At 46.5% G+C, this 16644-nt stretch overlaps 1 protein-coding gene across 3 annotated transcripts in view; it reads right to left on the bottom strand.

The window, feature by feature from the left end:
• Window positions 1-16644, bottom strand: part of LOC115113527 (T-cell immunomodulatory protein-like) — a 125306-nt gene that overhangs the window by 37768 nt on the left and 70894 nt on the right. For all 3 annotated transcript variants that reach the window (XM_029641297.2, XM_029641296.2, XM_029641298.2), the window contains 2 exons: window positions 10204-10354; window positions 8683-8791 (listed from right to left, as the gene is read on the bottom strand). In XM_029641297.2, the coding sequence (XP_029497157.1) occupies window positions 8683-8791; window positions 10204-10354 (260 nt within the window). The remainder of the gene's footprint in view (window positions 1-8682; window positions 8792-10203; window positions 10355-16644) is intronic.

Below are 16644 nucleotides of genomic sequence, written 5' to 3'. Positions count from 1 at the left end.
AACACCTGTCAGCCGTGTACAGAGGACAGAGCAGGTCAATAGATCATAAAACACTGGACCTCTATACCCAGAAGGGTGTTTCTGTTTGCTCATTGAAAACCATGCGCAATACTGACCCAGTCTCTGCTTGGGTTGAACCGATCTCATATAGCTAAGGCTATCCTCTCCAAATTCATTTTGATTTTTGGAACTTGTATTACTATTCTCACCATGCCAAGTTCCCAGAACGCCAAGTTAATTCCAATCCACCCATGGTGTAGAGGTTGGATTACAAACCCCTTCTCTTTCTAAGTGATCATAGCAAAGATGTGATCCCGAGTCACTCGTGGACACTATAAAGAGGAGCTAGTGCAACATCTTCTCTGGCTTGTTTAAAGGACTATGGGGACTGTGAGCGTGTGGTGCCGTAAATTGGTTAGTAGAATGGGTAAATCCAATCAATGGCGCTGACATAGAGACTCTATAAAGTGCCTGACGCAGGCAGTGATGTGTGGCCCGGGGAGAGAGACCGAGACGGGGAGCGTGCCTCGCCGCTGTCCTTCACGAATCACTGGCCATGCGTCTACTGCTCCAGGATGTGGATGCTTCTCTGTGTGCTAAGATAGACAACTCTCCCTCTCTGACTGTCACAGAGCAACCCCCCCTGCCTTCTAAGAACCCGGTCTTACTTCACAGCTCGCTTTTTCTCTTCTGTTGTCATTCATTAAACTCGCACGCAACAGGTAGCAAAGTAAGGGTCACATACAGACCTGGGACCGCTAACACAGTAAGTATTCAGGGTTTATCCAGAAATCCACAACTGTGCACACAGACGCTGGTCTGCTGCCTCTACTCTGTTGGATAGAGCTATTTGTCAGAGGGAGCTGCGACAAGGGCAATGTCAATGCTGTCGGCAGCTCCCCAGCAGGACTTGCCCACTGACATGGAGGATGAAATGGTATGTCAGTGTATTCTGCCTGCGTACGCCTGGGCCTGTCTACTAGTGTGTGTTTGTGTTATTTGTGTGCACAGATGTAGGATCTTAATTTGATCCAGTTTGCTACAGCAGGAAAATAATCCTGCAGCAACAGGAAATGTGATTTATTATGTGGATTATATTTAATGGACATTGTTGTAGGGGTTACTACATTTTACATTAGGGCAAATCAAGTATGACATTTCTAAGTGGAAATGACAAACTTTAGAAGCATTTTTAAAACTCAAATTTCACGACACGTTTGCATTCTCAGCAACACAATAGTGATCAAATTAAGATCCTCCATCTGTAAAAAGTGACTGTAGAGAGTGAGTGCCCTCTAATGATGTGCCAGTCTGGAGTGAAAGTGTGGGACATACAGAACTCACAGGGTCGGGCTAAGAGAGCAGCTTTAGATGAGAATAAATAAACATTCAAAAGACCTGATAACATGTTTTTGATGAGCTTTTTATGGATTCATCTGATGGATAATGCGCTTCTTTATTGCCAGGGCTTTGTCCAAGAGCTTCATATAGCCTATAGTAGAGATAAGGGATTCTATACACTGCAAACTATGATATCTTCAAGAGGGCTTCACATGATCGTCAACAGACATTCACTGAGGCATTTGGAGAGAAGGCTTTTGGGTTTATTGAATGTCTATGCCTGCGAGGGACCATGCAGCAGAATGAGAACTGCGCTATCTCAGTTGCTGGCTGTCGCCATGAGTTAGATGGGATTTCTTGTGGTGTTAGGATGTATGTCACACTGCTATCATGCTGCAATGTTTTAAGAGGTGGCATGTAGCTACTTTGCCGTCAGGCCGGTGCATGGGCTGTAGACTTATCAGACAGACGGGTTGATAAGGGAATGAGGGTCCGGTTCATCGTTCCGCCTCATTGAACAGAACACCAAGCATGGCTCGGAGGAAATAACATCATGTGCACAAGCGCGCACACATGCATGCGCGAACACACACACACACACACACAATCACACACACACACACACAATCGCACACGCATACACACAGGTGAGGCCAGCTGTCTGAGCTATCTCTGACATCCTAATGAGAGCAGTAGGAGATGCCCTCCCTCTGTTCTTGGCTGCATCAGATTGACCTGTAATCAGACAGCACCATAATTCAGAGCTGCACGGTGCTGTTGATGTGCTCTGAATGAGACTCTGTTCCAGGACTGTAGAGTGGAGCTAACAGAACAGCAGGGTACATGCATCAGAGTCTGTAGCTGATCTGGGTTGACAACTGCCTTCCCAGGTCCAACGGTCCAAATCCTCCACCAGTCCAGTCCCTCCAGATCCTACCCTCTGGGTGCTGTCTGACGGCTCCCACATTTGAAATCGCCTTCAAATCATCATCACAAAAAAAAATCCATAGGGAACCATGGAAACCAAGCCAACGTCACAAGAAAAGAAGAGCCACTCCAAGCTGTCAGATGACGTCACACACGGAGCTGGGCTGGCTGCCTCTTGACAGGGGGAAGACACGTCATGTCACCACGCCATGCCAGTGGCTACAAATTTCAATCAATGAGCAATCTTACACTGACAGCTGAGCAGTCCGAGGTGCTGCTTTCCTTTTCCTCAAGGCCTAATCTGGGCTGGTGCTGACCCTAGGCTTCTTGTCTGCCAGACAGGCAGTGACACACGTTTACATTGACATTTTAGTCATTTAGCGGACTCTTATCCTGAGCGACTTACAGGAGCAATTAGGGTGAAGTGCCTTGCTCAAGGGCACAGGCAGATGTTTTACCTAGTCGGTCGGGGATTTGAACCAGCGACCTTTTCTTTCACTGGCCCAACGCTCTTAACTGGTAGGCTACCTGCCGCCACACACACACAATCATAACGCACGCACGCACACAGTCTTTCTACCGACATTCATAGTTGAGTAATCCACGAAGGAAGAGTGTGTGTGTGTGTGTGTGTGTGTGTGTGTGTGTGCATAATGTCAATCTCCTCCAAGACGGTTTTGAAGTCTAGTTATCTGTCATGTCGGACTGATCTAATGGTAAGTCATGGTCATACCTCGCCTGCTGCTCTGACATCATTCAACTACCTTTGTTTGAGGCTTATTTGAAGGACACGCTTTAGCTGTCAATCATCTGCAGGCTGCAGACGTGAAATGAAATATTCCATCTGTACTCCCGGAGATGTATTATATTTGAGGGTGGTGGAGTAGACAGAAGACCTTTAAGACCAAAGTGAACGGATGACTACTGGACATGGGAGAATAGTTTACTTCAGCAAAATGATAACCCTGGAAGTACTTTCAAAGTTGTGTCAGATTGACAGCTATTTGAGAGGGGAAACACAGTAATCAATATATTTTTATACTATATCCTTGTTTTCCAAATCTTCTCACATTTGATATTTGCCTGTTTGACCCCTTCACACATGTGCTGCCTATCTCAGTTTAATTCTGTATACTTTAATTCACCACTCGACATTACACACCAAATGCAGAATTAACCAATAAACCAGCAGAGAAACCTCCAGAAATATGGACTTGTGTCTTGAAATTCCAAAAGAGAGCGAAGAGCAATGTCTCTATGAAAGCTCCCTCATCTGTTGAGCTGAATTAAAATGTGAGCGAGGGCGGATACTTCCTGACTGACAGCTTGGCAGAGGCGGAGAGAGAAAGGGAAAGGAGGATGTGTACTGGACTAAACAAAGCCTGCAGATGTTCCTCAATGCAGCGAATCTGCATCTCAACTCGAGAGGAGGAGAACGTAAATCAGCTCACATTGTCCTGGTCGGTCTGTCACTCACACGCACGACGCACCCACCGACACACACAACATCTCTGCAACCCCTTTCTAACGTTTCCACTTTGACTCTCAATGTCTCTTGTCTTTTTATGAATCACCTGGTAGATCAGGGGGATTTGACTGCTGAACTCGGCTAGTTCAGTGTAGTAAATACTTGAAACATTGTAAGAGCAGTGCCACACTGCCTATTTCTTCAGTCAAAACAGATCTCTGACTTTCTGTGATAGACGGATCCTGGTCTCCCCTAACGGCTGGGAATCATCTTCCCTGGGTCCCGGTGTGACGCTCAGCTACCTGATTAACTCCCCTAATTGAAGGGCCAGTTTGAGTTAACACTGGCCTCAATGAGGCAGTAATTAGAGCCAGTTTTATAGGCCAGGGGTCATCAAACTTTTCTTGCCATCAAACTTTTCTTGCCCAGGGACCCCCATTGTGCGTTTGCCCAAAATCATCAGGTGAATGATAATTGCAAAGGAGAAGTAATCTACATTTAAAAATGAATAGATTTGGAAAATCATTTTTCATTATTATAATTGGGAAGCTTACACTGTAACATAGCCTATTAGATAGAAAGGTACAGTAACTCCAAACACAGTTTCACTAAGAGCAGCTGTTTAGCTGGTTACACAAATTGGTGCACAAATTGGAACAGCGCCGCCTGAGTTAGAGGAGGTTTTGGCTTTACTTGGCTCATTGTGCACTAGCGACTCCTTGTGTCAACTGCGTTTATTTTCAGCAAACTTAACATGTGTAAATATTTGTATGAAGATACCAAGATTCAACAACTGAGACATAAACTGAACAAGTTCCACAGACATGTGACTAACAGAAATGGAATAATGTGTCCCTGAACAAAGGGTTGAGGTCAAAATCAAAAGTAACAGTAAGTATTTGGTGTGGCCACCAGCTGCGTTAAGTACTGCAGTGCATCTCCTGATCATGGACTTCACCAGATTTGCCAGTTCTTGCTGTGAGATGTTTCCCCACTCTTCCACCAAGGCACCTGCAAATTCCCGGACATTTCTGGGGGGAATGGTCCTAGCCCTCTTATCCAACAGGTCCCAGACGTGCTCAAAGTGATCTGGCCATGGCAGATTACTGACATTCCTGTCTTGCAGGAAATCACGCACAGAATAAGCAGTATGGCTGGTGGCATTGTCATGCTCAGGGTCATGTCAGAATGAGCCTGTAGGAAGGGTACCACATGAGGGAGGAGGATGTCTTTCCTGTAACGCACAGCATTGAGATTGCCTGCAATGACAACAAGCTCTGTCCAATGATGCTGTGACACACCGTCCCAGACCATGACGGACCCCTCACCTCGATCCCGCTCCAGAGTACAGGCCTCGGTGTAACACTCATTCCTTCGACCATAAATGCAAATCCGACCATCACCCCTGGTGAGACAAAACCAAGACTCGTCAGTGAAGAGCACTTTTTGCCAGTCCTGTCTGGTCCAGCGACGGTGGGTTTATGGCCCTAGGCGACGTTGTTGCCGGTGATGTCTGGTGAGGACCTGCCTTACAACAGGCCTACAAGCCCTCAGTCCAACCTCTCTCAGCCTACTGCAGACAGTCCAAGCACTGATGGAGGGATTGTGCGTTCCTGGTGTAACTCGGGCAGTTGTTGTTGCCATCCTGTACCTGTCCCGCAGGTGTGATGTTCGGATGTGCCGATCCTGTGCAGGTGGTGTTACACGTGGTCTGCCACTTTGAGGACGATCAGCTGTCCATCCTGTCTCCCTGTAGCGCTGTCTTAGTACGGACATTGCAATTTATTGCCCTGGCCACATCTGCAGTCATCATGCCTCTTTGCAGCATGCCTAAGGCACGTTCATGCAGATGAGCAGGGACCCTGGGCATCTTTCTTTTGGTGTTTTCCAGAGTCAGTATAAAGGCCTCTTTAGTGTCCTAAGTCTTCATAACTGTGACCTTAATTGCCTACCGTCTATAAGCTGTCAGTGTCTTAACGACCATTCCACAGGTGCATGTTCAGTAATTGTTACTTGAACAAGCATGGGAAACAGTGTTTAAACCCTTTACAATGAAGATCTGTGAAGTTACTTGGATTTTTACGAATTAACTTTAAAAGACAGGGTCCTGAAAAAGGGACGTTTACACACACACACACACACACACACACACACACACACACACACACACACACACACACACACACACACACACCAGTGTTCCAATGGCACATTGTGTTAGCTAATCCAAGTTCATCATTTTAAAAAGCTAATTGATCATTAAAAAAACATTTTGCAATTATCTGAAAACTGTTGTTATGATTAAAACTGGCCTTCTTTAGACTAGATGTTTATCTGGAGCATTTGGCTACCTGCCGGGGAAGTTAACCCACTGTTCCTAGGCCGTCATTGTAAATAAGAATTTGTTCTTAACTGACTTGCCTAGTTAAATAGAGGTGAAATCAATTTTTAAAAAAATCTACATTTGTGGGTTCAATTACAGGCTCAAAATTGCCAGAAACAAAGTACTTTCTTCTGAAACTCGTCAGTCTATTCTTGTTCTGAGAAATGAAGGCTATTTCATGAGAGAAATTGCCAAGTAGCAGAAGATCTGGTACAACGCTGTGTACTACTCCCTTCACAGAACAGCGCAAACTGTCTCTAACCAGAATAGAAAGAGGAGTGGGAGGCCCCGGTGCACAACTGAGCAAGAGAACAAGTACATTAGAGTGTCTAGTTTGAGAAACGGACGCCTCACAAGTCCTCAACTGGCAGCTTCATTAAATAAGTACCCACAAAACACCATTCTCAACATCAACAGTGAAGAGGCGACTCCGGGATGCTGGCCTTCCAGGCAGAGTTGCAAAGAAAAAGCCATATCTCAGACTGGCCAATAAAAAGAAAAGATTAAGATGGGCAAACCAGTAGACCAAGCAGACCAGTGACCTGCAGAGCACCGGGCGCTGGCACGTTAACCATAATAGCACCGGAGCCTCAGGAACCAGAGGCGGGCGCCGTTTGAAGATGAGTTTAAATAGATCAATCCTAGGCCTAGGCTGGGCACTGAATACAGAAATGAGCTGCGTCTCTGGGTCCCGCCCTGGACCATATCTTATCATTTCATCCCGCGAGTGACCCAGACTTAAAGTCAATACCACAGCGAGGCCGCTCGATAAGAGCTCAGGGGATCTGAAGCTGGCGGAAAGCAGCCCCCGTCACCAGGGGGGGCCGCCACCTCCTGACGTACGACACACCAACAAGGGGAGGAGGGTGGGGTTGCTCGGGTCTGAGCCTTGTCAAAAAACACCCTATGGACTGGCAGCAACAAAACCCCATCCATTATTGATTGCATGTTGGTAGAACCCCAGAAACTGTCGTCCTGAATGGACTTCCATTAGGCCAGATCACCTGCTCCTCTTCCATCAATGTCCACCTTCTTCAATGTTCAACACTGACAAGTCTGTCAGTCAATCCCAACCTTAAATTCCTTCACATGTTCCCGTTCCCTCCCTCTCTAACCCTGACACCGTCCCTCTGTTCACCACAACAACACAGTCAGACTGTGAGTGAACCCCGGGCCCATCTTCCCTCCGCACCCAAACACAGTTTACCTAATCCTTCTTAAACACCTCCGACCATTACTACGTTCACAGGCTTTCTTCCTGCTGAGGGCTGGGCGGGAAGGAAGACGCGGCTCGCGTTTCAAACAGTCACAGCCGAACTGCGAGACAGCAGAGTTTGCGCTGCATGCCCACTAGTGTGTTATTGTGTGACACCAAGACTGGGTTGTAAAGGGGAGGATATCCACGCTGCGCTGAGCCCTCTAGCAGACGGGAGGAGTACGTTAGAGCAATAGGCGGACGGCGCTCGTCTCTCTGGGTTCACGGCGTGCGTCGTCAAGAGGCACGCGAGCATGCACAACGCAGCGGGCCACTTGACGTGTACTGTACGCCACAGCAGGAGAAAGAGGGCACAGGCAGCCTGGGAGCAGTTTGAGATTCATAGTTAATTACCAGAGTGCTTCCTCCATCTCCGGGCCACTTGACAACTTCAGCACACTCCTTATCTATCAGTGCTTTACTGAAGAGAAACAACCAACAGCTCAGAAAAGAGAAGTGGAAAAATCCTCCTGGGGTCAGTCGTGTGAGTTGAGGGAGTGTATGTGTATGTGTGCAAGTCAGTCTCCGTGTCTGGGCCTGATGTTATAGGCAGAGGAGCAGTCATAGCTCAAAAAAAAAGCCCACCAGTGGGGCTGTGAGGGAGAGAAGGGACGAGAGAATGAAGGAGAAGAAAATAAGTGCTTTTCCTTTAATTAAAACCCAGCAGGCAGGATTAAAATGGCATGAAAGTAGCTTTTTAGGGGACACTTTCCGTTTTCCAAAAATGTCAGCTTCCCAAATATCCGCCATCACTACAGCCACACTGCTACTTTTTCTTGTAGGCTGGGGAGGGGAGCCACACAGAGGAATGGAGGTGAGAAGTTCAGTTAAAACACCCAAAGGATGCTGGGAGATGCATGCCCTGCAGTCATTCGTGTTTGTATCGATGCGTGTGCTGTTGTCTAATGCAAACTAATAGGGATGTAGCCTGCAGTCAACGGAGCGTATACACCGCTGCCGACTCTTGTCTCAGGGAATGAGGACGTCCTTGTGATATCCTGAAAACAGTCCGATAGAAAAAAAACTCTTATGTTGAGAGGAGTGCATTAATAAAAAAACAACTTTTTATGCAGTGGGGAAAAGGGGAGATTCACATTAAAATGTTCAAACAGAACTGTCGAGTCTAAACATAACTGGAGAGAAACAAAGGCATGCACACAAAGAAGGAATACAATGCATGCATACAAATGTGGATGTTCACAAACATGGACTCATGCGCGCGCACACACACACGCACGCACACACACACACACACACACACGCACACACACGCACGCTAACAGCAGAAGGTGAAAAGTTCCGACTCACCAATCACTTTGACGAAGTACGCGTCGGCTTCAAAGTTGTTCTTCAAAGCGTGGATAGCGAAGCCCTCTTTCCCCTCCTCTTTGCTGAGCACGATCATATCCAATATTCCCTGCAAATGAGAAATGGTAATACATGACGGACAAAAGGAAACGGGGGCAAAGCTTCCTTTGACGGTCTCTTCTGATGTACCACTTCATCCCCGTTATAAACGGAGGACAAATCCTCCATTACAGCAGTTATCTGCACTTCTCTCACACGCTCTCTCTCAGGGAATTACAGAGAAAATGAGCCAACTCCCAGAGATAGGAGATGGATACCTACTCCCTCTACTGAAACGAGGAGACAGGGTATACCGCACTAAAACACACGTCATAAATAAATCCCACAGCCAAAACAAAACACATTGATTGTGTAAACTCTAAGAAGGCCGTCTTGAACGCGGCAATGAAGGAGAGGGATGCCAGGAGGCAGGCAGTGACGGAGTGAAGTCAGGGCGAGACAGCGCTCGCAGGGAGAAGGATGGGGACGGAGGAGTGGAGGAAAACTTAAGCTGTCCCAGATGGTGAATCTTGGGCAGGATGAAAGCTACGTGTGTGTTTAAAGATTTTAAAAAAGACCACCAGATTTGAGATGCAGCCGAGCCCCACTCTCCAAATCTCCTGAAGAGCTGTTGGGCCCCAACCTGTCTTATCTACACATCTTGTCCGCACACATCTCATCTCAGAGGGGGGCTGTGCTGTGAGCTGATTGGGCTCCTAGGGGGACAATGACCGTGCTCCGTCTGTCAGGCCCTGTCGCTACACTGTGCCATGGCCGGGCTGGCATCCTGCGCTTGTCGTGCCCTGCAGTGACATGCTCGTCTTGGCACACCCTTCCGTCGGCCCAGAGTGGGATTAGGAGAGAGATGCTGCTCTAATCTGCAGGCCAGCGTGGGAGAGAGTGCCTCATGAGCGTGCCATTTCCAGCCTCGGCTGAAGCCTCTCAGGGAGGCTGTTGTCAAAAGAGGATCCAAGGCCACCCACAAACAGGACAATTAACAAGACTAACCATACTGGAAGATGCATTGAAAAGAGCCAATTCTTGCAGACATAATGAAAAACACTCCCAATGGATTTCTGTGCCATTCAAATTTGGAATTTGTGGGGGTTGTCATACAAATTGAAACAAAATCCTACTAAACTCTGCTCTGCGATGATATGAGACAACAGGGTGATCTAACCTGCCCTATCCACAGCTGCGGGTGGGATCTAGACTACAAGACAGAGAGAAAAACAGCTATCCTAAAGTGATTGACAGCGGCCAGCCTGCCAGTCACAACTGGGGTAGTAACAACTCCGCTGCTGGTTAATGATGAGACGCGAGAGCCCGAGGTCACCAGTGGTCTTCCTTTAAAAAAAAAATCAGCAGAGCTGTTGGTTGTGTGACAACGTCAAGGCGTGAAGAGGGAAGCCTGGGCTAATTCGAGAGAAAGAGAGCGAGAGAGAGGAGGAGAGGTTGAGAGGAATAGAGGGATGTGCTCACATCCTCATAGATGTCGAAGAAGGTGGCCACGGCGGCCCCGGGGATGGCCCCCAGGTCAGACTGGTCCCAGTGGACACGAAACATGCGGCCCACATCCTTACAGCTGGCGTTGTCACACGGAACATTCTCCAGGAGGAAGGCCTGCTGACCACTACAACACAGAGGACAGAGGGGGAGAGATGCCGTTAGGGACTGTACAAACACATCCTGCGTTAAATCGATGGATACTGTACACACACGGAAAGGAACACAGACAAGGTCAGACAAAACAACAGAGGAAAGTAGTCGTCGAAAGAGGCTTCAACATAAGTGATCAGAGCTGAAAATTGACTAGAGCATGGTTGTCAAACTCATTTTGCCCCAGGGACCGCATTCTGTCTTCACCGAGGTCTGGAGTGCCACACTGAAAAATTGGTTATATTTCCTTGTCGTCAAAATTAGCTAAAATTTGTCCTCTAGCCATCCTTCTGGGAATGTTTTATATTCCCCCTACTGCCTTCCATTTTGGTGATTTTAAGCGAGCTGGACACAGTAAAGAAACTGTATGCATGTAGGTCCATTATCATTCCTACACAGTTCCCATTTGGGTTTAGTCATTTAAAAAGTATATCGAGTTTGTTTCCCCCCACAATTTTTACAAATGTAATTGTATTTCATTTGTTTATTCAAATGTTTTACTCAAACCACCCGCGGGCCCGGATTGGGCTGTACGTCTGACTCCCCTGGACAATGTATCCTATGCGACAACTTACACACAGAAGATATCGCTGTGTATCGACTATAAAACACGCTCATCAATTAGTGAAGCAATACCCAAATGAAAACACAAGTGCGGTAAAAAAAATGTAGAATTATACAGAAAACCGAGAAGGGGAGCAACGACACAACAGAGAGACCTGGGCAGAAAATACTCAGCTAATAGGCAATTAGTAGCACTGTACAATTACGTCGGAGATACAAACATGAGACTTATTTCAATCCATTTGAATGGAGGGGGCTTTCATTTCCACACCATTATCCAACATTTGTTAGAGGTGTGTTTTTTTCCCCTTTCTTCTATCCTGTACCCATTTTCTGTCGAGACGGTTACCCGTGTATACGGAGTGATCAGGAGTGTCGAAATGGAGCAAGCCTAAAAATAGAATCAGCATGAAAATGTTCTCATTTTCCGCCTGTCTTTTCCTTCCATTCTCTCTCCCCCTCTCCGTCTTGAGCATTGAAGGGAGTGAACCAGCGGCTATGAGGCTGATAGAAACTCTCACCCTCGAGGACGGCTTGGCAGTGTTGTGTGTGTGTGTGAGAGACAAGGTATGAGTGAGAATGTGTTTCCACCTTTGTGTGTCGCAGAAATACTGAGAAATGTGACACCGCAACGAGGTTCCATTGGTATGCTCAACACAGAGCCTAGCGAGATGGAGAGAGATCAACAAACTTGGAGATGGAAGATAGTCTTCCACTCCGACACACACACACACACACCAAAGCACGTCCTTCCACATTATGAAGCCAGAGGACAAACTCACACATTCCCTATATGCCCAGTCTCTCTCTACTCCCACCAGGACACACGTCTCTATATTAATTTTAGCAGAACAAAAAAGCACAGCTTCTATCAGACTGGGAGGACCTTGAGACCAAGCTGCTGAAATAACAACCTGCTGTACTTCCAGTACGGAGCCTTCGTCTACCAGCCACTTCAGAAGGGATAGGAAGGATAGGTGAAATTACACATGTAGTGAAGGTTTGCTTTTGACTTTCCTTGTCAGTCAATATGACCATTTGCATTTTCTTCTCCAACACACACCATTAGCCTTTAAATTGTTAGAATAACCATCCAGAACTTTGTATTAACATCAGATGTTAAACTAAAAGAAGTCTGAGCAACACAAGGCACTGTCTGGACACAGATTGAAGTCACAAATTGGTCATCAAACTGTTCACTTGAATGATTGACCCGTCATAAAGGCTTTGATGTGCCAAATTCATTAGGGCGTGTGGTGTCACTCCCAATGTGTGGCATGACTAGGTCTAACTAATGCCACTCTGGAGTGGCACCACACGCCCTAATGAATTTGGCACATCAAAGCCTTTATGACGCGTCTATCATTCAAGTGAACAGTTTGATGCATTACCGTACATCTGAAAGGCCATGTTATGTGCAGCACACAGAATCTCGCGCCTGATACAGGGTTAGAAATGTGGTTGAGGACCTTTTTGCTGTAAAAGCCTAACACAAAAAGGGTATTTTTCCCTAATTTCAAATCAGATAAGGCAGACAACGGTCTGGAATTGTCCCCTGTGGATGCCAGTCTGAGTGAATGCCCCCAGTGGCCAGCCTTCAGGGGTGGGCACAGAGACCTTCAGAGAGGACTGTTACTACACACACACTCATGTGGACAAGCATCCTTCCACAGCTAACCAAATACACACACCGTGTCCTGTTGGAGACAAGGATTCCTTCTAGCTTCCAAGTGGTTAACCACATCAAGCCCAACACCTCCTAGAACAGCATCCTGGGTAAATACAATTCAGCACTCTTGTCAGAAAGAGATTTCCTTGGGAGGACACTCAATCAGTAATATCTATTCGCATTTGGATGAAAGTTATAAGATTCTGTCTTTGATCGTATCTTCACCCCATAATCAGCCCCACGTCTCAATCGAACTGATGCCTGTGCTTATCGATCTCCTCTGTACAGCTAACGATAGCGTGTGTTGCATCAGGAGAGTGATGCTGGCATTTAAAAAGTTTCAGGCTGAATGGTAGCGAGAGCACCCATTGTTATTTAACGCTGTGTGGGTGGGTGTGTGTTCTCGCTCTCGGCCTTTGTGTCTTCTGAAGAGCCTGTCTTGCTCCACAGGGGATGTGATGGCTGTGATGAGCACATGGTCAGGAGAGGTGCCAGCGTCACTGATAAAGGGCAATAGCCTGAGTGCATTGCAAATCATCGAGGTAGGATACACTAGAGAGAGCGTGCGTGCACACACACACACACACACACACACACACACACACACACACACACACACACACACACACACACCTAGATTCTAGAGCATCCAAGTCTTGTCTGTGTGGCAAACAGAGCAGAACATATGTTCACACCCAACGAGTCAGTTCCAAAAGCTCACTCAGAAACACACACACACACACACACACAGAGGTAAACAGACAGAGATGCAGTACACAAGTCTTGCTCTCCACCAAGTTCCATTTTTTACTGCAGCAGAATAATTCAACTGCAGTCACACTTGTACGAGCTGCACCAAATTGAATGTGCTTCTCAACCCTACACAATTACTTACGGTCACAGAAATTCAATAGTATTACGTCCTATAGACCAGGGTTTTCCAAACTCGGTCCTGCCCTGGGTGTACAGTGCATTCGGAAAGTATTCAGACCCGTTCCCTTTTTCCACATTCTGTTACGTTACAGCCTTATTCTAAAATGTATTAAATAAAATACAGAAATCCTCAATCTACCCACAATACAATGCAAAAACAGGTTTTTAAAAATGTTTGCAAAAAAAAAAAAAAAAGGCATCCGGTTCTCATTGGTCATCCTTGAGATGTTTCTACAACTTGATTGGAGTCCACCTGTGGTAAATTCAATTGACTGGACATGATTTAGAAACATTTCAACAGCATTGAAGGTCACCAAGAACACAGTGGCATCCATCATTTTTAAATGGAATAAGTTTGGAAAAACCAATACTCTTTCTAGAGCTGACCAATCGGGGGAGAAGGACCTTGGTCATGGAGGTGACCAAGAACCCGATGGTCACACTGAAAGAGCTCCAGAGTTCCTCTGTGGAGATGGGAGAACCTTGCAGAAGGACAACCATCTCTGCAGCACCACCAATCAGGCCAAGCATGGTGGTGGCAGCATCATGCTGTGGGGATGTTTTTCAGCTGCAGGGACTGGGAGACTAGTCAGGATCGAGGGAAAGGTGAATGGAGCAAAGTACGGAGAAATCCTTGAAGAAAACCTGCTCAAAAACGCTCAGGACCTCAGACTGGGGCAAAGGTTCACCTTCCAACAGGACAACGGCCCTAAGCACACAGCCAAGACAATGCAGGAGTGGCTTCGGGGCAAATCTCTGACTGTCCTTGAGAGGCCCAGCCAGAGCCTGGACTTTAACCCGATCGTGGTGCAGCGACTCCCCATCCAACCTGACAGAGCTTGAGAGGATCTGCAGAGAACTATGTGAGAAACTCCCCAAATACAGGTGTGCCAAGCTTGAAGTGTCATACCCAAAAAGACTTGAGGCTGTAATAGCTGCCAAAGGTGCTTCAACATAGTACTGAGTGAAGGGTCTGAATAGTTCAATAAAATGTGATATTTCCGTTTTTTATTTATTTATACATTTGCAAACATTTCTAAAAAAAACAGTTTTTGCTTTGTCATTATGGGGTATTGTGTGTAGAAATTAAAAACTATTTAATACATTTTAGAATAAGGCTGTAATGTAACAAAATGTGGTAACAGTCAAGGGGTCTGAATACTTTCCGAATGCACTGTACTCGTTTTTGCCCTAGTACTACACAGCTGATTCAAATAATCAAAGCTTAACGATCAGTTGGTTACTGAATAAGCTGTGTAGTGCTAGGGATAAAAACCAAAACGTGCACGCAGGGTGGGCCCCAGGATGGAGTTTGGGAAACCGTGCTATGGGCGAGCGATTCCACGCCAGCGTAGACAGAAAATATTTTTGTTATCTCCGGTTTGTTTAGGCAATCCTCACAAACTTCATTGGGAGGAAGGATGTCTGACATGCTTTTTTACATTTGTATCACAAACCATTTCTGAGAAAAAAATAATGATGAAAGTGGCCATTTTAGGCCAGTTTTAGTAGACCTATCCATTCCTCATGTAAGACCCTACGATCTGTGAACCGTACACGATACAGACAACACCTTGCTGTTATTATACTCCTTATAGTGAGCTCTAACATATGGAGTATGTCTACATTCTGAAATACACATTTTCCCGTTCATTTATTCAATTTTAAAACTATGAATATTCATATCTCAAAAGTACTTATCCCAAAAATATTTTCAGCCGACGCTGAAAATCGGCCATACAAGGCAATAAATACCCTCTCAGCACAGAGCCTACTTCTGCAATGAGACTGACACTGAACAATGAAATCACACAAGAAACAACTGGAGACTGCAGACAGACCCTCTGAGTAATAGAAAGCCTGAACATCAAAACCCATTTCACCACTCAGCACAGCAGTGTTCGACCGAGGGAAGAAGCATTTTAGCTGTCATCAGCCCCCTGCAGCGGTGGACTGTGGATGCGGAAAGATCCAGACAAATCAATGAAATGCACAGAATCCATATTAAAGATGTCTCAGATCCACTCTCATTAGCAGGAACAAACAGATAGGAGATCAGGTAACCGGTTTTTAGAGAGATGTGTAACTCTTCGACTGTGTGTGTCTATGTGAGCTCAAGGGCTCAGCACTGGGCCTGTAATTTCGGACACAGAGCTCCCGTCCCCTCCAATGCGGGTGCGAGTCCTGACCGGTGACCTGCTGTGCCAAAGCACTCTCAGGCTCCTCACTAATTGGCCACTGTGGACCCTCTGAGAGGCCAGACTGACAGGGTGCCTGTTGCCTGACCTCTCTCTCCTCCATCCACCAGCCAGCCCAGCCTGTCTGGAGAGGACACCCATCCCAGGGGGTTTACCAGCCTAGACAGTCGTTCCCCTCCTCCCCCCCCCCCCCCCGCCCGAGGAAGAGAACTCACTGGTCATTGAAACTCAGCAAGACCAACTACTTCTGCCATTGAATGTGTGTGTGAGAGGGAGGGGGAAACAGAAAGAGAGAGAGAGAGACACAGAGAGAGAACAAGAGATATAGGCAGGAGGGTGTGGTTTTAGAGGGAGCTGGGGATCCATAGAGGCTGAAAATGACAGAAAGACAGTGTGAGGCTTCTGTTCCTTCCTGTCTGTCCATCCCCTAAGGGTTCTTCAAAGGGAGAGAGATGGAGAGAGAGATAGAATGTGAGTGAGACAGAGGTAGAGAGAAGACCTTCATAATGACATACTATTCAGCCCTTGCCCATTCTACCCGTACCATATTCAGTGCCCGTCCACCTAGCGCCTTCCCCTACCCTGGCCAGCCTCCAGCCTCAGCCCCCTCCTTCTGTTCCTCTCCCTGCTACTCCCTGAGCACCGTGCCCTCTGATCTTCAGCCTGTGATTATTCATCTAAAAAAGGACACTGGCCCATTTAAAGAGGACAATACACCACAAACCACATTCAGATTCTTTGTTTGAGAGCATGCCCTTTTCTGAGTGTGCCTAAATCTTAAAATCTACAGTAGAGAAATAAGATTACAAAACGTGAAAGGGTCATTCGATTGTTGTTAGGATGAGAGATGTGAGCAAGCATGATCTCTCCTTCGTATGTAGCAAAAACACCTTTCAGTCG

Source organism: Oncorhynchus nerka, linkage group LG28 (genome assembly GCF_034236695.1).
Source record: "Oncorhynchus nerka isolate Pitt River linkage group LG28, Oner_Uvic_2.0, whole genome shotgun sequence".
NCBI classification, from domain to species: domain Eukaryota; kingdom Metazoa; phylum Chordata; class Actinopteri; order Salmoniformes; family Salmonidae; genus Oncorhynchus; species Oncorhynchus nerka.
The sequence above is the reverse complement of the archived record's forward strand: the minus strand, read 5'-3'. Positions and strand labels throughout refer to the sequence as shown.